We start from the raw sequence: 24,083 nt of genomic DNA, 5'->3' as shown, positions 1-24,083 counted from the left end.
AACCTAGTTATATATAACTTCTTAGTTACATTTTTTTTTTTATAAAAAATAAAGCTTCTTAGTTACAAAACTTCTGAGATATATCAACCAGTCAATCTAGAGAATAGGAATCACTGGAAAGCTGAAAAATATGTAGGTGCTCAAGCCTCATCTCCAGAGATTCTCATTTAGTTGGTCTTGATCAGGCCCAGATGTCAGTATTTTGATGATTCTAGTGAGCAACCCGTGTGGTGAACCACTGCTGCCCTGTATCCATTCCACTGCAATTTTAAATCTGTTACTCTCTTACTTTTCAAACTGTGGATTTGGGTCATCATCACCGTCAGCATTATCATCATCATTATCATCATCATCATCATCACCTGAGAGCTTAGAAACTGAGAATCTCGGGCTCCACCCCAGACCTACTGAATCAGAATCTGCTTTATAACAAGACCCCCAGGTAAGGCATATACACATTAGTCTGAGAAGGGCTCATCAGTGGAGATGGAGAGAAGTTGTTTACCACCAACCGCACACTATTTCTTTTCAAATCCTTGCACTGTAATATGCTTTAGAATAAAACCTATTTATAAGAAATACAAGCTGCTAAGTCATGTACCCCATACCCTGCTTATAAAGTTTAATATTGGACTAAAGTAAAAGACTAGATCTTTTTGTAGGCAAATTTTGTATTGTTTGATTTGGTCTGTTGTTTCAGCCATATGAGAATTTTTTTGAATTCTAATTTTGTAACCCAGCATTCTTTCATTGATCACCAAGCTGCAGATATTAGCATAAAAGTCATTAGTGAAAATGTTGAACATTTTAGGGCTGAGGGATCAACCTCTAATTTATTCCTCCTGGAAAACTTCCTCTGAATTTATAATATTTCTTAACTAGCATTGTTTGTATTATTCAACAAGTTAAAAATCCTCTTACCTAATACAACGAGCCCACAGTTCTTTCATAAGGATATCTTGAATTCTTAGTCATACTGAAGTCCCAATACTCTGTCTATAAAATTCCTCTGATTTCCAGTATATAGCCCTTTAGAAAAAGCAAGATGCATTTAGACTGATATGGCTTTATTCTTACTGAAACTACACTATTCCTAGAGATCACTGTTTACTTTGGAAACTCTTTAAAACTATCTTTAATTTAATTAGTCCTAGTTTATTGACTATTTACTTATTCACAACATTTATTCTTTACAATTTCTTAAAGATTTCTGATGTCATTTCAACTATTTAGTCTATAAAAATAATAATGATAAAATGAATAGCTACTGTACATCGAGCATTTATTATGTGCCAGGTGCTGTGTTAAAGTGGCTTACATTGAATTGTCACCCTAGCCCTATGAGGTATATACCATTATCCCGATTTTACAGGTGAAGAAACTGAAATTTAAATCTGTTAAGTAACTTGCTAGGAAAACAAAGTGGACTCTAGGTCTGACTTCGAAGCCTGTTTTCCTAATCAACATACTATATTACCTTCCCTTGGAATGCAGTGGTTCAGATGTGGAGTCTTGAATAAACTGGGGCTCCAATTCCTTCTTATCAACACTCATCAACACCCTTTCCAGTCAAGTCTGATGAGCAGTCTTCTTACCCAGAAAAAATATTTAAAGGTAGTACAACAGGAGTGGAGAGGTTCTGCTTCCTCATTGCTGTTACATGCCAACCTAGCATCATTATTTTCAAGCCAGGGGCCGTTCCCTTCTCAGAATTCTTCCCACTCTGAATTTCTTATTTTCTTTACTATTTTTGTCTGGTTCCAATATTAGTCTTCCTCCAAGACTTGAGCTACTCCAAATCTTGGGTACGTGTCATCCCATTCAACTTTCATCCATGCTCATCAGAAAGCTTATTGTCCAATCCAATTGATCTCATTTGATTCCTCCAGTTTTTCTTCCTTGGTGGAACCACTGCAATAGTCAGGATCAAATTGTGCACTTAACCATTTTCATTGTTTGCCTTACTTCTGATGGGCTCACTATCATGACATCAGTTAGCAAACTTTCCCATTGGGGCTGTAAGAACTAGTACACTTCTCAGAGACAGCCAGGCTTGCACTCACAATCAGCCCATTCTCTGACTGCATTTGGCAGTAGAACTTTGCCTGGTGTTTATGTGATATATGTTTTTCCTCTAGCAAAACCTTCCTGCATTCTAAGGAATCTGCTGGGGTAGTGCACTTAGAATATCAAGAAAACAATAAATATGCCATGACTCTGTCATACAGAAAACTTTCTTGGCTGTCAGCCATAGAGCTTCTGATGTGGAGAAGGGCTGTAGAGTAGCTGTTAACAGCTCACACTTGGAGTGCATAAAATCTACCGTGAGTCAGCTGTAGGTGATGTGGAGATGGTGCCATTTCTCAAGCTTTAATTTCCTCCATTGAAAATAGGGATGGTAAGAATGGGATAATACGTTAATGCAAATGTTCCTTAATGTGATGTAAGTGTGCCTTAGCACAGTGGCTGTTAAACTTCAACTCCTTGGCCCCCAGCGAGATTTTGATCAGCTGCCCCAAACTCCTTCCCAGCCTACACTATCAGCCCAAGGGTGTAGCTGAAGCTTGTGACCCCAGTGAAAACACTTAACCACTTGCTAAAGGCTTTGTGAACATTCTCATCCTCCAAGTGGTTTACTCTTGTTTAATTTTGAGTACAGAACAGGGGCCAAATTGATTAAAAGACATTGTGTATAGTTGTGAATAGTTTTTTAGAAAGTATTTTTGGGTTTTAAAAACCTGGGAGAGGGAAATTAGCTCACTGGTTTCTTCCCATACTTAGGAACCCTCACTAACACTCCAATTCTCCTGAAAATAAACAGGAGCAAAGTGAGCTTCTGCTGCAGGGCCTCCCTGTTTTGGATTACAGGCATGGGAAAGTCATTTTGATTCAATTAAAATGACATCCGTGTGGTTCTGTGCCATGAGGCAAAAGGTGGTACATTAGATTCTATTGCTGCTGTAACAAATGATCATGAATTTAGTGGCTTAAAATAATACAGATTTATTAGTTACAGTTCTGGAGATCAGAGGTCAAAAAAAAAAAAAAAACCACAAAAGAAACCCAGTCTCACTGGGCTACTGGGCTAAAATCAAGGTTACTTGATTTTAAAAACCAGGGCTGCATTCCCTCTGGAGGTTCTAGGGGAGAATCCATATCCTTGCCTTTTCCAGCTTCTAGTGGCCACCTGCATTCCTTGACTTGTGACCCTTTTCTCCATCATAGAAGCTACACTGTGGTATCTTCAAATCTGTCCCCCTCTCTCTTTCTCTTTCTGAGCTCTGCTTCCACCGTCACATCTCCTCTGACTCTGACTCTCCTGCCTCCCTCTTTCATTTATACGGACACTTGTAAATGGAAGTGGGCTTTCACTTTCAGAATGGGCTCACCCAGGTAATCCAGGATAATCTGTCCATCTCAAGATCCCTAACTTCACATCTGCAAAGTCCCTTTTGCCATGTTACTGACATATTCACAGATGTGGGGGATTAAAATATGGACATCTGTGAGGGCCTTATTTTGTCTACCACAGGTGTGGATTATACATTCTTTCCTCAAGCATGGGGCCCAGATATTAGCAGTACTGGTTTATATTTTACAGTCAATACTTCAAATGGGACAAGGTGGCATTCAGAGAAGCCAAAGTTAATCAAATAAAAAGCAGGTATCAGCGTGCACTTTATCACATCACCAAGAGAATCAAAACAGTATGATAGTAAATTTGACTTGTCACGTTGAATTCTTCTTTCAGTGCTATGTTATCAGAAAGAGGCAGTATTGTTTAAATGTAATTTATATAGTGCCTTCCCCTGAGTGATGAACAGAATATTCCTCAGTACCCTCAGAGAATTAGGCTCTCTATCTCTCTTTATCCCAGCTCAGCCACTCCAGCAATATAATATGCAGCAATATAACATCTGTGTGCAAGAAATAAATCAGACTCACTAAATTTAAGGATGTTCACTTAAAGAAATTCCTTTTGGAGTTTCTTTTCTTCTCATTTGAAAATGCTCTTCTTTGGGTATTATAAAGCCATTGACCCATATTAGATTAATTAGGTCAATTAGCCTTTATGTAGTAATTACCAGTCAGATGGCTTTGAATAATTCCCTTTTAATAAAGATGTGCCTTGAAAAGAGATTATCAACTTAAATTCCTGCCACATAGTAGCATTAAAAAAACATGCATTTAGTAATTCTTTCTGCAATGTGGTTTGGGTGTAGCAATGAAACTGGGTAGAAAAAGCTTAAGGACTTTACCTTGATGAGTTGATTATTCACATTCACACACTGTTAAAAGCCACGTGGGTATTTTCCATTCAGAGAAGCTGTTGGTAGCCCTGAATGCTGAGCCTAATTCAGAGCAACTCCCTCTCTTTTTCTAACCTGTCAATAGGAATTCCCATATTTTTAGACTCACACTGGCCCCAGCACCTAAACTGGGACTCCCACTTGCTGACAGGACTATCTGAATTTTTTTGCTCTCTGCTTCTCTCCTTCAACAACATCCCCATATTTTATCCTAATATTGACAATAGCTGCCGCTCAATGAATATTTGCTAGGTTCCAGACATTTCACATTTGTTATTCCTAATTGTTACCATGAGTTAAGTCACTACACAGATGTTTGTTGAAATATTTGCTCTAGATACTGGAGATAGTCAAGTGGATATCCTATGTCCATGTAACAGTTGAGGAAACTGAGATAGAGGACCTCAGTGAGGAGCCTACCGTCCCGCAGCATGGGGTTTTACAGGAAACCCAGCGTCTGACTGGCTCCAGCTTGGCTCCGTGCACCCCACCAGGCTACCCCCATTGCGGGAGGGGGCACTAGAATTGCTGTCTCCTTTGAAAGCTGTGTTAGAAAACTCACTGGACTGTTTGGGACATAAGGTTACTAATGAAGTCAGAACCTTCAAGAAAAGTTTAAAGGCACTTTAGGAATCAGGTTCAAAAACAGAAAACTCACAGTTACTTAGAACAAAAGTCCCACCCCTAGTAATTAAAGGGTTTAATTTTTTTTCTAAATTTCAGAATTCTGATACATATACAAGTGCAAAAACGTTGAGGTACTACTTAAACGAATACATACAAATGGCATGAGCGATAGTTCTAGGTGCATCCCTTGCTGTTTTCTCTTGCTGTAGTTCACTTGATTCCTGATGTTTAGATCAGAAGTCAGTGCTAAATTGTCGGTTGCACCCTGACATTAACATGTTGTGTAGTCTTTGATCTTCCACAGAACAGAAAGGACTCTGTGAGCAAATTTACTCTATTGCTAAGATCTGGACATTTCGGTGACCTGGAATATGGAGATAACTTTGTTTCTGTTGGTTTGTTTTACAAAAGTTTTAGATTCCTACAAGAATCAGAAAGTTTCATATTGGGAATGTAAAAATGGAGTTTCTGGAGGGCAATTTGATAACAATTTGTTTCAATAATCTAAAAGGCAAATAGATAAAGATGTATGCTTAAGAATGCTCATTGTAATACTAGTTATTAAAAAAACTGGAAACGATCTAAATATATATCAGTAGGGTAATCATTAAATGTTATGCACATCCATGCTTGTACTACATGAAAACTTATTATGTATAACATTTATATTGTATTGCTAAATGAAGAAGACAATAAAGATTAAAAAACAGATTATAATCCCACTTTAAAGTGTGTGTGTGTGTGTGTGTGTGTGTATCTGGATGACTGTATTCCAAAATATGCAAACTGTGATTATCATCAAGTGGTGGGATTGAGGGTGGTTTTAACTTCTTTGTACATTTCTGTATCATCTGAAATTTTCTTTTATCCACATTTCCCACTTAGATCACCCAAACCACCCCCCACTGACAATAATTCTAATGCATTTGATGTAAATCTTTTTAGTTTGCATATATTTCTATAAAATATATTTTCTTGTTCAGATATTTTAAATTTACTTAGTTTCATATTCTATTCCTTAACATTTTTCACCTAGTACTGTTTGTTTAGGTCTCTGTTGTTTGTGTACTAGTCTATTGCTGAACTATTTTCATAGTATAGGCACTGTAAATATGCATATGCTACCTTCATAACCAGAAAAAAATCCAGCAAAGCTCTTTTTATTATGAAGAAGGAAAAAAGAAAGATAATTATTTCTTCTAACATAAGAGCATAAATTGCTTTACATAATTTTGTAAATGAAATATCCAACCGGAGAAATATTTATTACACTGAAGACTCTATTTTTCTAAACACACCTACTTTAGAAAAGTGTTTGGACATATGGAACTCTTTTCTATAAGTATAGAAAATTCAAAGAGAAAAGAGAATATTTCTTTCTATGAAGACTCTAAAATGATTTATTTTAGGAGGCAAAAATTTCAAAAGACAAAGTTATTTTGAAAGTGAAAAGTAGTGAAATGAACTTATTACAGTGTTCTCACTATATATTAAAAATGAAATTAAAATCATTTAAAATAAAAGAAATATGACATTGTAACGCAAACAGAAATTGAGGAATATCCCAGAAGGATAGGACATGGTTGATGGACAGCACAGGAAAATGAAAAGACAATCAGAGGAAGTAATAAAGCCTATTGGGAAAAACTTGAAATTTATATATTGAAAGTTCATAATTTTTAACATAAAAATCTAATAATAACTGATAATCCCTTTCTTTTCTTTAAATTTTAATTTAAGGATAAAAATAGAACTTTAAGAATAACTTTATTCAATCATATTTTTATAAGATAGATATCAAATACTCTCAGCAAGACTGTGTTTAACTTTCAACCTTTTCTTCAAAACAATATATTTCTAGATGAGAGATGTGGAAAAAAGTCACATATAACTATTTATTATGGGGGAAAGTGGCAAGATGAGAGTCATATTTCAAGCAGATGTTACTTAAGTCCTTCGATCCTGGAAAAGGTCACAAAGAACTGGGTTTCTTCTCTTTCTTTTTAAAGTTAGTTTTCACTGGCAGCAGAGAGAAGCTTTATGACATACCACTAGCAGCCAAAACCAAGCTGCCTTTACGAAAAGGATTTTGTTGAACACAGGGTCTTTTTTTTTCTCTCCCTCTCTCTCCAAAATATTGGGTTTCAAAATGAAGTCACTGACCTAGGAAAGACAAACAAATAGTCTCCAGGGATCAGGAGGCAGGACAAAAAGCAGGTTAAAGTACAGAAGTTTAAGTGTGAGAACCAAGAAACAAAATAATGACCTGAGGGCTCAGGGCCAGTTGGGAAGAAGAGATGTCTACTAATGTTGACAGGTGACCTGCAAAGGGGAACAGCCCAGCACAATGACCAGGTTCTCCAGGGAGGAGGTCACAGCACTCTTGCTTCTCTGGAAACTAGAGTTAAACTGGCCACTGAGAATGTAGGAGGTGTCTTGGCTAAGAGCCCTCTTGAATTTGCCTTAAATTCTCTAACACAGAAACTCTAAAGATTAGGAAAAACATGGACTTTGATAATTTTATGCGGCTATAAAGATTAGTCAGTGTTTCACTCATTTCTAAGCAGAATGGCATAATGTTTACACAAAGGATTCTTGGATTGCACAAAGTTCAAGCTTTTTGACCTCTTGCAATTTATTTAACTTCCTCATGTATAAAATATATACATAACAAGAGAATTTACCTCATAGGACTATTGTAAGGATTAAGCTAAATATGCCATCCATGTACTATGTGCCCAATGGCCTTATGCAGGAAGTAAAAAAAGGAAGTATGTTTAACATTTGAGCATCCACTTGAGATTCAGATCTGAATTTTTATAGCAATTGAGATTAGTGTTTTGTAATGTTTTTGATAGATCATACTGAATCTGAAGAAGACATTGTTTGTTACTAATAATATTAAGACATTAGACCTTGCACAAATCTATCACTATTAATAATATAGTGGGTACAAACCTCGGTCCATTAGCTCAAGGATGCAAGAAATGTTGTTTTAATTTTTCTTTCAAGCCCCCCTTCCACTAGATGTTGGAAAAACAATCACAGTCAACTCAAGTTTTCCCTCCCCTTACATTGGGATTGCATCCATGTTCCAGGGGGCTGTTACCTGTTGTCAGTTGTCACCCTCTCTCTACGCTACTATCTGGTAAGGTGTACATCCTGGTCCTGATGTACAAAGTTTATGTCCGTGTCCTCCTTGTGTTGGACATCAGCTTCTGTGACTGTTGGGAGAGTGGAAAAATGAATGGGGCACTAAAAGACCCTACTCCATCCCCTTCTAGCCTCTGGCTCATAGAAAATGCTTCTGCTGTGCCCCATGCTATCCTGGGGCACAAAGGGACTCTGTGAGCTTATCTCAGTCCCCCTTTCCAACTCTAACACACAACACTGCCGTTGCTACTCTACTGCTCCCAAACCATTGACTGTGGGGTCTTATCACCTTCTCAAAGGAAGTAGGAAAAGTGACATTCTTTCTGCTCTTGAATCTCCAAAATTATGCAGAGATGAGTGTTCTATTATTCCCTAAACCTTACCACACCCTACTTCAGATGAATCCAGGAGAAAGCTGGGCACAGGTCCTTTTTCAGGTACCTAGCATCTTTACTTTTCCTCTGACTTCTCTCCTTCTCTACAAGTCTAGAGAGTCTTCAGTCTTGGGGACAGGGAAAAAGGTTTTGACTCATCAGGTATTTTTCCAATTCTTTCATCTCAAGTCTGGATCTTGACTTTTGAAATTTAAAAAATCAAGTATTTGACATCTCCCTTGAGGAATATCTACTTCATAGTCTAGTTGCTTCAATGAGGGGGCAACAGCAAACAAAATCAACCAACCAAACAAACAAACATGATAGTTCAATACACCAGAATACACTGAAGTAGGGAGGGATGCATGTTTTATCATTTTCATCTAAACTTACATTTTAAATACTCTCCATAATGAATTAAAAAGTCTCCCAACTAAAATATTTGTCTTTGGTTAAAAACATGGGTTACCTTATATACTATTAAGTATTTGATTTTATAATTTCCTTTATAATTATTAATTACATAAACTTTATGCATATAATGATTCTAACACTAGTCTGCCAGATGAGGATGCTTCTTTTCTTTACTCTCTCCTTGCCTTTTTTCTCCTTCTTTAACCTGTTTGTCAATGTTTCTCAGTGATCTCTTGTTACTCTCCGAATTTATTCCATCCTTTAGCTTCACATTTTTTATTTATAATTTGTTATCCAAAAGAATGTGTAGCTTTCCTTTTTGTAAAATTTGACTATGTCTGCATAGTACCTTCTTAAGAAGTCCAGACACTATAAATCTTATGTAGAGTCTAGAAAAGCCTTGAAGTCAGAGACATTTGATAATATTATTTGATGGTGACGATGTTTATTTTTTTAAAAACTTGATAACGTGAAAGGTCATATATTTTTGTTGAATTTTGATCCCTGATACCTGGATCATCTATGAGCCCTTTGAAACATGGCGTGGTCATATTTATCTTTCTAGGACTAGTTCATGATACAATAGATAGTATAGCAATTGTTTAATCACTACATTGAATGAAAGAACAATAAGATATTTGCCTTTTTTTAAACAGTAATGCATAGCAAGAGCATTCTAATCTACATACACCATATACTACAATATATGTGTATAATATTTCAAAAATATAAGTGTAGCAACAACTATGAGTAAAATTGTGTTTGGAATTGAGTTATTATGGTTCATAGGTAGAGAAGAATTTCTTAATACATTTAAGGAAGAAGAGAGTGAAGTACATTTTACATTTCTAATCAAAAGATTAAAAGTTTACCAAACAAACAAAAAAGGTTTACAAAACTGAGCATGAGATATAACCCTTAATGTTAGAACTGAAGTAGGAAAAGTATGGAACCAACCTAGGCTCAGTTCTGGTTCTACCAATTATTAGCTGAGAAATTATGGGCAAGTAATTTAGTATTTGGGGGGGCTCAGTTTTCCCTTCTGCAAATCAAAATTTTGAGTTAGAATCGTCACATTTTTTTCATTGTACCATTGCACCATTCAATTATTTCCCTTATTTAAAAAATATATCAGATAAAAAAAGCTTAAAAATTATTTTTTTAAATAAAACTCTTGTAGCAAATTAGTCATTAAAAAGGATTGTAGTAGTAGGCTTCAGAGCCTTTTCTGGCAGTGGTAGATTTGAAACACTTTAAAGGACAGGACCCCAGGAAGAAGAGAGTGTACTGGTGCAGGAACCAAAAGATTTTTGGATCAGTTTTCCTTGATTTTTCTTTATTTAAAGATTGAAGTATTGGAGCCATCGGGATAAAGCTTCAGCACCCTCAATGTTTTCTTTCTGACATCACCATTAATAATCAACCTACTGGAAGAGTTGTCTTTGAATTACTTTCTGATGTGGGCCCCCAAACATGGGAGAACATTTATTGTCTTTGTGCCAGTGAAAAGGGTACAGAGAAATCAACTCAGAAGCCATTATGTTTTAAGAATTGTCTTTTTCACAGGGTTGTCAAAAATTTTATGGTTTAAGGTGGTGACTTCAGTGAAGGAAATGGAGAAGGAGAGGAATCTATTAATGGAGGATATTTTGGATGAGAGTTTTGCTATTAAATACAAGAGAGAATTTCTCTTATCAATGACCAACAAAGAAAGCAAAGGATACAAACAGTTCACAGATCTTCCTAACAGTGAAACCAACTCCTCATTTAGATGGGCATCATGTTGTTTTGGGGAAAGTGATTTCTGGTCAAGAAGTTGTGAGAGAGAGAAAATCAGAAAACAGATGCAGCTAGCAAACCATTTGCTGAGGTGCATATATTCAGTTGCAGAGAGCTAATTCCCAAACTAAAACGAAGAAAAGACATAAGTCATCATCACCATCCTCATCATCATCCCATGACTCAGAAGAGATTCTCAGTCTTCTTCTGATTCTTCTGATTCTGAAAGTGCTTCTGAAGAGAAATTTTTAGAAAGAAACATAGGAAAAATTCCTGAAAACACAAAAAAGGAAAAATGAAAGAAAAGTGCATCTAGTGAAATGAGGCTGAAAATCTTGAAGCACGACCCCAGTCTATTGTCCATCCAGAAGATATCCTCCTATACTTGAAAACAGATTCCTAATCAGGAGCATGGGAAGACCAGAACCTCAGTGGAAACGGAAAACCAAAAATCAAATGGTCAAGAAAATGACCATGTACGTGACAAAAATAAAAAATTTGAATCAAGCTCTAGGACAAATGAAGACAAAAGTGGATCAGTGAGTTGTGCAAATCAATTTCCATTCTGTCTAAATTTTTAAGTTTGGAGACTTGCTGATGAATCTCCTTTATGTTGTTTTCATCTTTTCATTGTTTTTAGGTTTTTGACTTTTTTTTTCTTTTTAATGTGGACTTAGTTGAATTGATATTTGATAATCTGTAACCTGGATAATTTGCCTTGCTAAAGTTTTAATAAACTTGAAATGAGAAAAAAAATATTGCAGTAAAATTAGCTTTTAAAAAAATTCTAAATGGTAAAAGGTTAAGTTTCCAAACATCAATTTGGAAAGTAAAAAAAAAAAAAAAGGTGACTTTATCGTGCGTGTAGTTTTAAGATTTTTTTTTTTTGATGTGGACCACTTTCAAAGTTTTTATTGAATTTGTTACAATATCGCTACTGTTTTATTTTTGTTTTTTAGGACATGAGGCATGTGGGATCTTAGCTCCCCAACCAGGGGTCAAACCTGTACCCCCTGCATTGGAAGGCAAAGTCTTAACCACTGGACCACTAGGGAAATCCCGTGTGTGTAATTTTAAAGGATTGAAGCCATCTAACTGTCATAAGGAGGTATTTTAGGCAAAATGCTAATGTCAGCAGAATTTTAATTCCTCTTTTAATAAAACATTTTATAGCTACAACATATAATTCGTGACTGTAGGTTTATGCACACTTTTCTAAATCTTTCAGAATGCTATATGGGGTTTGGATTATTTTGTTTCATTTTGTTTTGCTGAAGTATGTAGGGATTTTTAAGGCATGTGTTAGTTTAGGGAAAGGTTTCTGAATTGAAATGTGAAAATAAGAAAGACAAAGATTGCTCTTTTGAATTATCTGATTTTATTACGTTAATAAAACAAAACTCTATAGAGCATCTAAGTGCCTCTCAAGCTACATAACAAAATACCCAGTTGATGTATGAGAATTATAAAGATAATTTACACAGTTGGTGAAGAAACAACCTATACTGAAAGGCATTAAACAATAGCTATACCACCATATTACATTTAAAATAGGAAATATATGTGCAGAAAACCAAGTAATCATCATTACTCTTTTATACTTGTCTTCTGGAATGGATTCTCTTAAAAGTCTGATATCGTCCCTTTCCTTTCCTTTCCAACGAAAACAAGTGCTTCTCACACTTTAACATGACACATAATCACACACGGATCTTGTTAAAATGCAGATTCTGACTCAGAAGGTCTGGAGTGAGGCCTAAGACCTTCTAACCAACTCCCAGGGATCTCCTTTGTTACTGGTCTTTGGATCAGACTTTGAGTGGCAAGATCTTTAACTACTGGCAGCCAGGAGTTGAAATGCCAAAAGACAAGAAGTACCAGCATTTTCCTTTTTGTTTTGTTTGTTCTACTAACTAAACAAAACTCACACTAAATTCTTAGCTTACTTACTTAGCTTAATTCTAAGCTTAGCTTAGTTTACTCCTCTTTGCCCTGACTTCCTCCTCACTGGTGCCTTCTCTATACACACCTGTTATTATCTAGGATGCAAACGTAAATGTTATCCATTTATCCAATGCTCTCCCCCTCGGTTAGGGGTCCTCAGAGAGTGGTTCTCTACTGTGCTTGTTGTGTTGTTCCCATTTTTAAGAAATGGGATCTTGGTAAGGGATGCTCCATAAACTACTAAGAAGTAAATTGTGCCAAAACCTAAAAGAGTGAATAATCCAGCAATCATTTGGATTTGGCTTTAGAATGTATTATAATAGAATATGTTGAAGATTTATTTTATAATTACATTTTACTTAAGGTAATATTAAAATAGATTTGTATGCTCTGACCATAAACCAACTAAGAGTGTTGGCAAGGAGGGAATGGGAGTGGAGGGGACCTATTTGAAAGCATGAGGAAGTATATGTAGGAGGGAGGTCTAAGATTAATGTTTTTCCATGGATGATAATCTGTGGAAGTCAAGAGTTCATTTTTCAAGTCCTATGCAGTTTAATGCAACTCAAATATGACAACTGAATACTGTATTATTTCACCGCTTCCCAATGGGTTATTTAAAGTGCCATTAAGGACACTTTGTTTTTAGCACAAACAGGTACCATTCATTGAGCACATACTATGTATCAGTCCTTAAACTAAGAACTTCCTATGCAGTGGCTTATTAAATTCTCACTCCATACCTGTGAGGTAGCTGCCATTATGCTAACATTATGGACGAGAAAAATATAGCCAATTAAGGACATTTTTAATTGAAAAAAACTTCTGAAAAAATATAATCCAACAAAGATTTTTGTGAAAGCTCTGTTGTATGGTTCATTCTATAAGAATAAATAAACCCAATATATTTAGAACATAACTAATAAATAGGAAAACTTAGGGTTATTATTCACTTCATGGAAAGAATACCCAGTGACTGTACTCCTTTAAGTGATCAGTATACGTAACAGGATTTTGAATTAATACATTTAACATACATATAATTTTTCAGGTAAGCACTTGTACAAATGGCAAATTATCTACCCAAGTGTTTCTAAAATTGGCCTGATCATAAAGAATGACCTAGAGTGCTTGTTAAAACTACAGAACTCCCAGTTTTGTCCACTGGAGATTCTGAATCAGTAGCTCTGAGATGAAGTCCGGGAGTTTGTACACTTAACATATTATCCATATGTTTTTTATGATGGGGCAAGTTTGGGAAACATCAGTTTGCTGAGTAAAGCTCAGGTTTCTTATTTTAACATCTAAAGTCCTCCACAGAGTGACCTTAGGTACAGTTCAAACATCTCCTACAACATTAACTTATGTTTAGAATTATCTATTCATTATTCTCCACATACTTTCCTCCCTCGGAGCTTTGCTCAAGCTGTCCCCTCTGCCTACAATGTCCTTTTCTCATGTATTTTCCCATCAAAATCTTATTCATCTTTCAAGGCTCAGCTCAAATTTTAACTTCTCTGTAAAGGCTTCCCTGACCCCACAGTCAGGATAATATTCTCCCTCTTACGAACTCCCATAGTTCTTTAAATTTCTATTGCAGTGATCCTCAAAGTGTGATCCCTGGAACAGCAGCATCAGCATCACTTGGGAATTTGTTAGAAATGCAAATTCTCAGGCCCCACTCCAGACCTATTGAGTCAAAAACTGGGTATGGTGCCCAGCAATCTGTTTTCAAATATACTCTCTAGAGTATTCCAACACACCCTGAAGCTTGAGAACCACTTCTCTAATGTATTCTTTATTTTATTATTGCTTCATTATAGGTCTTAATTTCTCTACCAGAATGTAAAGTAAGCTCTATGAGACCAAAAACAGTGTTTTCATCATTGGTGTCCTTTGCATTAACAAGCACAGTACTTTTCACTTAGCAGATCACAATAAGTCTTATTGAGCTAAATTGCTATTTCTTTAGTATCAAAGTATATATATGCTAGATGAGCAGATTGTAGTGTACCAATTTTTCATTTTAATAATGTTTAATAACTTTTAAAGATTGCAGTATGATGCATTCAGATGAAGAAACACCAATTGTAAAGATGACTAAAATATGAGCTGGTTGCTCTTATTTTTCAACAGAGACAAAGCCTCTTAGATTTGTTCTAAGTTTAATACATATGATGCCTCATAAATATTTACTAATAATAACTAACAACCTCATCTTTTTCTTTGCTTCTCTTGTCTCTAAGCCTTTTATATCTAAAGAAAAATTCCTAAAATATCTTAAGTGCCTTCAACTTCACACTGTAACTATGAATAAATTAGATAATAAACATTGCTGAGATTGGTTCATGATAGCAGAGTAGAAGGACGTGCACTCACTCCCTCTTGTGAGAGAACCAGAATCACAACTAACTGCTGAACAATCTTCCATAGAAAGACATTGGAATTCACCAAAAAAGATACCCCACATCTAAAAACAGAGGAGAAGCTGCAGTGAGATGGTAGGAGGGGCGCAATCACAATAAAATCAAATCCCATAACCACTGGGTGGGTGACTCACAAACTGGAGAACAATTATACCACAGAAGTCTACCCACTGGAGTGAAGGTTCTGAGCTGCATGTCAGGCTTCCCAACCTGGAGGTCTGGCAACAGAAGGAGGAATTCCCAGAGAATCAGGCTTTGAAGGCTAGTGGGATTTGATTGCAGGACTTCAACAGGACTGGGGGAAACAGAGACTCCACTCGTGGAGGACACACGCAAATTAGTGTGCACATCAGGACCCAGGGGGAAGGAGCAGTGACCACATAGGAGACTGAACCAGACTTACCTGCTAGTGTTGGAGGGTCTTCAAAGGTGGGGGTGGCTGTGGCTCACCCTGGGGACAAGGACACTGGCAGCAGAAGTTCTGGGAAGTACTCCTTGGCATGAGCCCTCCTGGCGTCCCCCATTAGCCCCACCAAAGAGCCCACAGCCTCCAGTGCTGGGTGGCCTCAGGCCAAACAACCAACAGGGAGGGAACCCAGCCCCATCCATCAGCAGACAAGTGGATTGAAGTTTTACTGAGCTCTGCCCACCAGAGCAACACTCAACTCTACCCACCACCCAGTTCCTCACATCAGAAAGCTTGCACAAGCCTCTTAAATAGCCTCATCCACCAGAAGGCAGACAGTAGAAGCAAGAAGAGCTATAATCCTGCAGCCTGTGGAGCAAAAACCACATTCACAGAAAGATAGACAAAATGAAAAGGAAGAGGACTATGTACCATATGAAGGAACAAGATAAAACCCCAGAAAAAGAATTAAATGAAGTGGAGAAAGGCAACCTTCTAGAAAAAGAATTCAGAATAATGATAGTGAAGATGATGCAGGACCTCAGAAAAAGAATGGAGGCAAAGATCGAGAAGATGCAAGAAATGTTTAACAAAGACCTAGAAGAATGAAAGAACAAACACCTAGAAGAATGAAAGAACAAACAAACAGAGATGAACAATTCAATAACTGAAATGAAAAATACACTAGAAGGAATCAACAGCAGAATAACTGAATATGTGACCTGGAAGACAGAATGGTGGAATTCATTGCTGGCAATAAAGAACAAAGAAAAAAGAATGAAAAGACATGAAGACAGCTTTAGAGACCTCTGGGACAATATTAAACACACCAACATTTGCATTATAGGGGTCCCACAGGAGAAGAGAGAGAGAAAGGCCCTGAGAAAATATTTGAAGAGGTTATAGGCGAAAACTTCCCTAACATGGGAAAGGAAATAGCCACTGAAGGCCAGGAAGTGCAAAGAGTCCAAGGCAGGAAAAACCCAAGGAGAAACAAGCCAAGACACATAGTAATCAAATTGACATTAAAGACAAAGAAAAATTATTAAAAGCAACAAGGGAAAAACAACAAATAACATACAAGGGAACTCTCATAAGGTTAACAGCTGATTTCTCATCAGAAAATCTACAGGCCAGAAGGGAATGGCACAATATATTTAAAGTGATGAAAGGCAAGAACCTACAACCAAGATTACTCTACCCAGCAAGGATCTCATTCAGATTCAACAGAGAAATTTAAACCTTTACAGACAAGCAAAAGTTAAGAGAATTCAGCACCACCAAACCAGCTCTACAGCAAATGCTAAAGGAACTTCTCTAAGTGAGAAACACAAGAGAAGAAAAGAACCTGCAAAAACAAACCCAAACAATTAAGAAAATGAAAATAGGAACATACATATCAATAATTACCTTAAATGTGAATGGATTAAATGCTCTAACCAAAAGACACAGGCTTGCTGAATGGATACAAAAACAAGACCCATATATATGCTGTCCACAAGAGACCCACTTCAGACCTAGGAACACATACAGACCGAAGGTGAGGGAATGGAAAAAAATTTTCCATGTAAATGGAAGTCAAAAGAAAGCTGGAGTAGCAAAACTCATATCAAATAAAATAGACTTTAAAATAAATAATGTTACAAGAGACAAGGAAGGACACTACATAATGATCAAGGGATCAATCCAAGAAGAAGATCTAGCAATTATAAATATATAGGCACCCAACGTAGAGGCACCTCAATACATAAGGCAAATGCTAACAGCTATAAAAGAGGAAATTGACAGTAACACAATAATAGTGGGGGAATTTAACACCTCACTTACACCAATGGACAGATCATCCAGACAGAAAACTAATAAGAACACACAAGCTTTAAATGACACAATAGACCAGATAGGTTTAATTGATATTTATAGGACATTCCATCCCAAAACAGCAGGTTACACTTTCTTCTCAGGTGCACACGGAACATTCTCCAGGATAGATCACATCTTGTATCACAAATCAAGCCTCGGTACATTTAAGAAAACTGAAATCATATCAAGCATCTTTTCTGACCACAACGCTATGAGATTAGAAATATATTACAGGGGAAAAAACACAAACACATGGAGGCTAAACAATATGTTACTATATAACCAAGAGATCACTTAAGAAATCAAAGAGGAAATCAAAAAATACCTAGAGACAAATGACAACAAACACGATGATACAAAACCTGTGGGATTCAGCTAAAGCAGTTCTAAGAGGGAAGTTTATAGCAATACAATCCTACCTCAAGAAACATGGAAATCTCAAATAAACAATCTAACTTTGCTCCTAAAGAAACCAGAGAAAGAAGAACAAACAAAACCCAAAGTTAGTAGAGGGAAAGAAATCATAAAGACCAGAGAAGAAATAAATGAAATAGAAACAAAGAAAACAATAGCAAAGATCAATAACACTAAAACCACTAATACCTTGAGAAGATAAACACAACTGATAAATCTTTAGCCAGACTCATCAAGAAAAAGAGGGAGAGGACTCAAATCAGTAAAATTAGAAATGAAAAAGGAGAAGTTACAATGGACACTGCAGAAATACAAAGCATCATAAGAGACTACTACAAGCAACTCTATGGCAATAAACTGGAAAACCTGGAAGAAATGGACAAATTCTTAGAAAGGTAAAACCTTCCAACACTGAACAAGGAAGAAACAGAAAATATGGACAGATGAATCACAAGTAATGAAATTGAAACTGGGATTAAAAATTACCCAACAAACCGAAGTCCAGGACCAGATGGCTTCACAGGTGAATTCTATCAAACATTTAAAGAAGAGCTAACACCCATCCTTCTCAAACTCCTCCAAAAAATTGCAGAGAAGGAACACTCCCAAACTCATTCTATGAGGCCACTATCACCCTGATACCAAAACCAGACAAAGACACTACAAAAAAAAAAATTACAAACCAATATCACTGATGAACATAGACACAAAAATCCTCAACAAAATACTAGCAGACAGAATCCAACAACACATTAAAAGGATCGTACATCATGATCAAGTGGGATTTATCCCAGGGATGCAAGGATCCTTCAATATATGCAAATCAATCAATGTGATACACCATATTAACAAACTGAAGAATAAAAACCATATGATCACCTCGATAGATACAGAAAAAGCTTTTGAAAAAATTCAACACCCATTTATGATAAAAACTCTCCAGAAAGTGAGCATAGAGGGAACCTACCTCAACATAATAAAGGCCATATATGACAAACTTACAGTAACCATCATTCTCAATGGTGAAAAACTGAAACCATTTCCTCTAAGATCAGGAACAAGACAAGGACGTCCAGTCGCGCCACTATTATTCAACATAGTTTTGGAAGTCCTAGCCACAGCAATCAGAGAAGAAAAAGAAATAACACGAATCCAAATTGGAAAAGAAGTAGTAAAACTGTCTCTGTCTGCAGATGACATGATACAATACATAGATAATCCTAAAGATGCCACCAGAAAACTACTAGAGCTAGTCAATGAATTTGGTAAAGTTGCAGGATATAAAATTAATGCACAGAAATCTCTTGCATTCCTATACACTAACAAGAAAAGATCAGAAAGAGAAATTAAGGAAACAATCCCATTCACCATTGCAACAAAAAGAATAAAATACTAGGAATAAACCTACCCAGGGAGACGAAATACCTGTACCCAGAAAACTACAAGACAATGAGGAAAGAAATCAAAGATGACACAAACAGATGGAGAGATATACCATGTTCTTGGATTGGAAGAATGAATATTGTGAAAATGACTATACTACCCAAAGCAATCTACAGATTCAGTGCAATCCCTGTCAAATTACCAATGGCATTTTTTTTTACAGAAATAGAACAAAAAATCTTCAAATTTGTATGGAGACACAAAGGACCCTGAGTAGTCAGAGCAATCTTGAGGGGAAAAAAAGAGAGCTGCAGGAATCAGACTTGCTGACTTCAGACTATACTACAAAGCTACCATAATCAAAACAATATGGTACTGGCCCAAAAACAGAAATATAGATCAGTGGAATAGGATAGAAAGCCCAGAGATAAATCCACACACCTATGGTCAACTAATCTATGACAAAGTATGCAAGGATATACAATGGAGAAAAGGCAGTCTCTTCAGTAAGTGGTGCTGGGAAAACTGGACAGCTACATGTAGAAGAATGAAATTAGAACACTCCCTAATACTATATACAAAAATAAACTCAAAATTGATTAAAGACCTAAGTGTAAGATCGGACACTATAAAACTCTTAGAGGAAAATATAGGAAGAACACTCTTTGACATAAATCACAGCAAGATCTTTTTTGATCTACCTCCTAGAATAATGGAAATAAACACAAAAATAAACAAATGGGACCTAATGAAACTTAAAACCTTTTGCATGCAAAGGAAACTATAAAGAGGATGAAAAGACAACCCTCAGAATGGGAGAAAATATTTGCAAACAAATCAAGAGACAAAGGATTAATCTCCAAATTATATAAACAGCTCATGCAGCCCAATATTAATAAAACAAACAACCCAATCAAAAAATGGGCTCAAGACCTAAATAGACATTTCTCCAAAGAAGACATACAGATGGCCAAGAGGCACATGAAAACTTGCTCAATATCACTAATTATTAGAGAAATGCAAATCAAAACTACAAAGAGGTATCACCTCACACCAGTAAGAATGGCCATCATCAGAAAATCTACAAACAACAAATGCTGGAGAGTGTGTGGAGAAAAGGGAACCCTCTTGCACTGTTGATTTGAATGTAAATTGAAACAGCCACTGTGGAGAACAGTATGCAGGTTCTTTATAAAACTAAAAATAGAATTACTATATGACACAGCAATCCCACTACTGGGCATATACCCTGAGAAAACCATAATTCAAAAAGACACAGGCATCCCAATGTTCACTGCAGCACTATTTACAATAGCCAGGTCATGGAAGCAACCTAAATGCTCATCGACAGACGAATGGATAAAGAAGATGTGGTACATATATACAATGAGTCATTTATGTGTATATTTATGACAATGAGTCATAAAAACGAATGAAATTGGGTCATTTGTAGAGACGTGGATGGACCTAGAGACTGTCCTACAGAGTGAAGTAAGTCAGAAAGAGAAAAACAAATATCGTATATTAATGCATATATGTGGAATCTAGAAAAATGGTACAGATGAACCAGTTTGCAAGACAGAAATAGAGACACAGATGTAGAGAACAAACATATGGACACCAATGGGGGAAAGTGGTAGATGGGTGGTGGTAATGGGATAAATTGGGAGATTGGGATTGATATATATATACTATGTATAAAATAAGTAACTAATAAGAAAAAAAGATAAAAATTAACCCATACTTACGGATTCATGGGAAAATTAAAAAATGTAAATGATCTAAACAGTCAAAGATGGTCAGACTGGATTAGAAAGCAAAACCCAACTATATAAAAACAAACATTGCTTACAGTGCTTATATACTACTTAACAGTAAAGAAATTTGAGATATATCCCACTGGAAAATAACATAAAATAGCTTTTGCTATAGTAAAAGTCAACATAACAAAGTTTTAGAATTTGTCACATTGAGAAACAAGTTAAACAGTCTATATTGATTAATGTTTCATTTATTGTTGCTTGAAATGATATAACAATAGGTTCAGACAGCCATTGGATTCTTAAAAATCTTTAGTAAAACAAAACAATAATGGTGAAAAATCGATAGAGTAAATAGATTCACTGACCTACCATCATTTTGCTTTCACAGAATACCTTTCTTCTTGTTAAGAAAATATAAAATTGGTTCCCGTCAAAACCCAATTAATAACCAATAATTATTCCTAAATGAAACAATTATCAACTTATGAAACAAACCCACTGCAAAAGTGCTTTATATGAAGTTATCAATATGATGGGGGAAAAAATCAGTCCAAATATTTTGTTGCAAAAGAGTCAACAAAGCTAGTCAAATCCAAGAGAAAAAAAATCTGAACAAATATGAACTACTTTTTAAAAATAAAAATCATGCTTTGTAATTAGGTGTCTTTAATACTTTGTCTTATTAATATAAAAAGCATTTTTGTCTGATTGTTTTAGAAAATACCATCAAATATTCCCAGAAAAGACTTCATTTCATCAGCTTCATCCTCAGGATAATACCGACTGGAGGAAAAAGCAAACGTAAAAATAACTATTTTTGTAACACAATTTATTTTTAAATTTACAATAAATAATAATAAATATAAAATGGATAAACTTGAAGATTGCTGAGAGGGTTAATTTATTAAACAAACTTCAATGTGCATAATCTTGTAAAAAGTCTGGAGCAAATTAAGATTTCATAAACTGTGAAAGATAGAGACAAGTGTCTTAGATATTTCTTTAAACATATTGGAAAGTAATGCCATTTAATCAGTGTCAACAGGTCTATAAACCTTGACTATTCAAGGAGAGGGAAACTGCTAGAGTTACCCATAAAAATGACCAGCAGTCGGGGCACTGATTAGACTTAGTCTGACCTTCGCTTTGAATCTGTAGAACTGTAACAGAACTTGGTGGCTAAAATACAACTTGAATGTTAAAAAAATTAGCTGATCTCATTTCTCAAGTGACCTTACACTTCATATTATCAACATAGTGTATTCAAATCAGTAAAAAAAAGTTTATCAACATAATATAATGTTTTAATTACTAGCATCAAATATATGGGTTCTCAAAAATTGAGATATTTGATATTTTGAATTATCTTAAGGAGCTTAGCTCACCAGTGGTCTAAAATTTTAATGTCTTTAAGTAAATAAAACATTTAGGTTCTGATCTTTAAAATGAAACAAGGAATACTGAACTTCTTTGTAAAAAGTTTTTACTAGTGTAGTTTCAAAATATTTTTAAAGAGTTCTTACCTGAAATCAATCTCCTTTTTATGTTCACTGTTTCTAATAAAGCAATCTACTTTCTTAACAAAATTTGAAGAACTTGGTATTTTTTCAGAGTGAGTAAAGCACAGCTTTTCAATCTCTGGCGACAGACTTTGTTGTTTTATTTCTTGTAAATGGACCTATATTTTGAGGTTAAAAAAATTAACAATCATTGAAGGTTTAACTATTCAGGTGGTATTTAAAAGAAAAACAAAGAAGTGCTTCTTCTTATAATACTTGCATTTCCAGCTTGTTGAGGTAATTTTGTCATGGAGGATGCAGCAAACTTGGACATAGCAGAATTTGATAAATAAATATCTGGATTCTCATGTGATGAAACAAAACTAAAAATCAAAATGAATTATTTATAAAATACAGCAAATAAGAGAAACAAACCATTCTAATTTAGATCAACAGTGATTCTTTGGAAAATATGATTAGAGTTTATCATATTTATCAACCCCAAAATTAATGCTCCATTTCTTCGACTCATGGAGAACTTGGTGTATCTCCTTTCTTTTAGATAAAACAACAACTTATATAGTCCAAATAAAATAAGAATGTTACTTTTAAAGGCCTACAGAAATAATCATTCAACAATTTTCATTAAAACTGTCTTATGCTTAATCATCTATCATCTAGCAGTTTGTAAATCTTTTCTAAATCCCACTTGCTTAACTTTTAGTCTCCTTCCCTATTCTGGTCTCACTGTAGACAGACATCTCTACCTATCTGTTCATGTATAACTGTATACTAGAATTCACCTTTAATCTTTTGTATTAAATTAATTCATTAAAAAACATTTATTATTCACTACTGTATGCCACACATTATACTAGGAGCTAAGTATGAAATAGTAAACACAGCCTCAGGTGGTTATCATCTATAGAGGGACAGACAATGAATAAACAATAAATATAATTATAGATCCTGAAGTGATATGAAAGAAATGAAATGAGCAATATTATAGGAAATAACAGTGTGGAGGCACAAACCCACTTTAAAAAGGTGGTCATGGATGCCGCTATGAGGAGGAGACAATTTAAGCTGACACAGGCTAAAATGTGACAGTCATACAAGGAGCAATAAACAGTAGATATGGGTAGGGAAGAATCACATATATTGATAAGAACTGAATCTCTTTATCTCTGATGAATGGCAAGGAATTAATATAGTAAAAAGGGTATGAAAGGAAAAGCATGTGTCTCCTTTTCATCTCAGACCCTCAGATCCCACAGGCCTTCTTCCTAGCAGCAACTTCTGGCATCGGTTTCTCAGAGGTTTCTTGATAGGATTCCTTTTTAAACCCACTTATCTTCTGTTGGTCACTTCTAAACTCTCCCAGAATTATCTGTACTTTTCTAAAAGTGTGGTGCACAAAACTGTTCATATGCCTTGTTATCTTCCGACTTGTGATTTGCCTATTTTCTCTATACCCCCAGCTTTGTTCCACTTTGATGTTTCTAATCTGTTTATTCCGTATGACTCAGAGTTAGAAGCAATGAATGGAAATGATAAAAAGACAAATTTTAGACAAATATTTTTAAAAGCTATTGAGTGATCTGAGAGATACAAACATGGAACAAGCACTGAAGAGTGAATAAGCTCCTGGACACTGGAGTTGTCTTGGTATAAATAGCATGATTACTTGCCAGTGATGTTGGATGGTTATTCAAGGATCCAGTGGTGGGG

At 35.6% G+C, this 24,083-nt stretch overlaps 1 protein-coding gene and 1 pseudogene across 1 annotated transcript in view; one reads left to right on the top strand and one right to left on the bottom strand.

The window, feature by feature from the left end:
• The first annotated feature begins 8,108 nt into the window (after positions 1-8,108).
• Positions 8,109-11,200, top strand: LOC132515507 (peptidyl-prolyl cis-trans isomerase G-like; annotated as a pseudogene).
• A 9,903-nt stretch (positions 11,201-21,103) lies between these two features.
• Positions 21,104-24,083, bottom strand: part of HFM1 (helicase for meiosis 1) — a 135,822-nt gene continuing 132,842 nt past the window's right edge. The window contains exons 36-38 of the mRNA XM_060142486.1: positions 22,624-22,735; positions 22,377-22,531; positions 21,104-21,636 (exon numbers count right to left, since the gene is read on the bottom strand). Of these exons, the coding sequence (XP_059998469.1) occupies positions 21,567-21,636; positions 22,377-22,531; positions 22,624-22,735 (337 nt within the window). The 3' untranslated portion in view covers positions 21,104-21,566. The remainder of the gene's footprint in view (positions 21,637-22,376; positions 22,532-22,623; positions 22,736-24,083) is intronic.

Source organism: Lagenorhynchus albirostris, chromosome 2 (assembly GCF_949774975.1).
Source record: "Lagenorhynchus albirostris chromosome 2, mLagAlb1.1, whole genome shotgun sequence".
Taxonomy (NCBI): domain Eukaryota; kingdom Metazoa; phylum Chordata; class Mammalia; order Artiodactyla; family Delphinidae; genus Lagenorhynchus; species Lagenorhynchus albirostris.
This window is presented reverse-complemented; position numbering and strand designations above follow the sequence as displayed.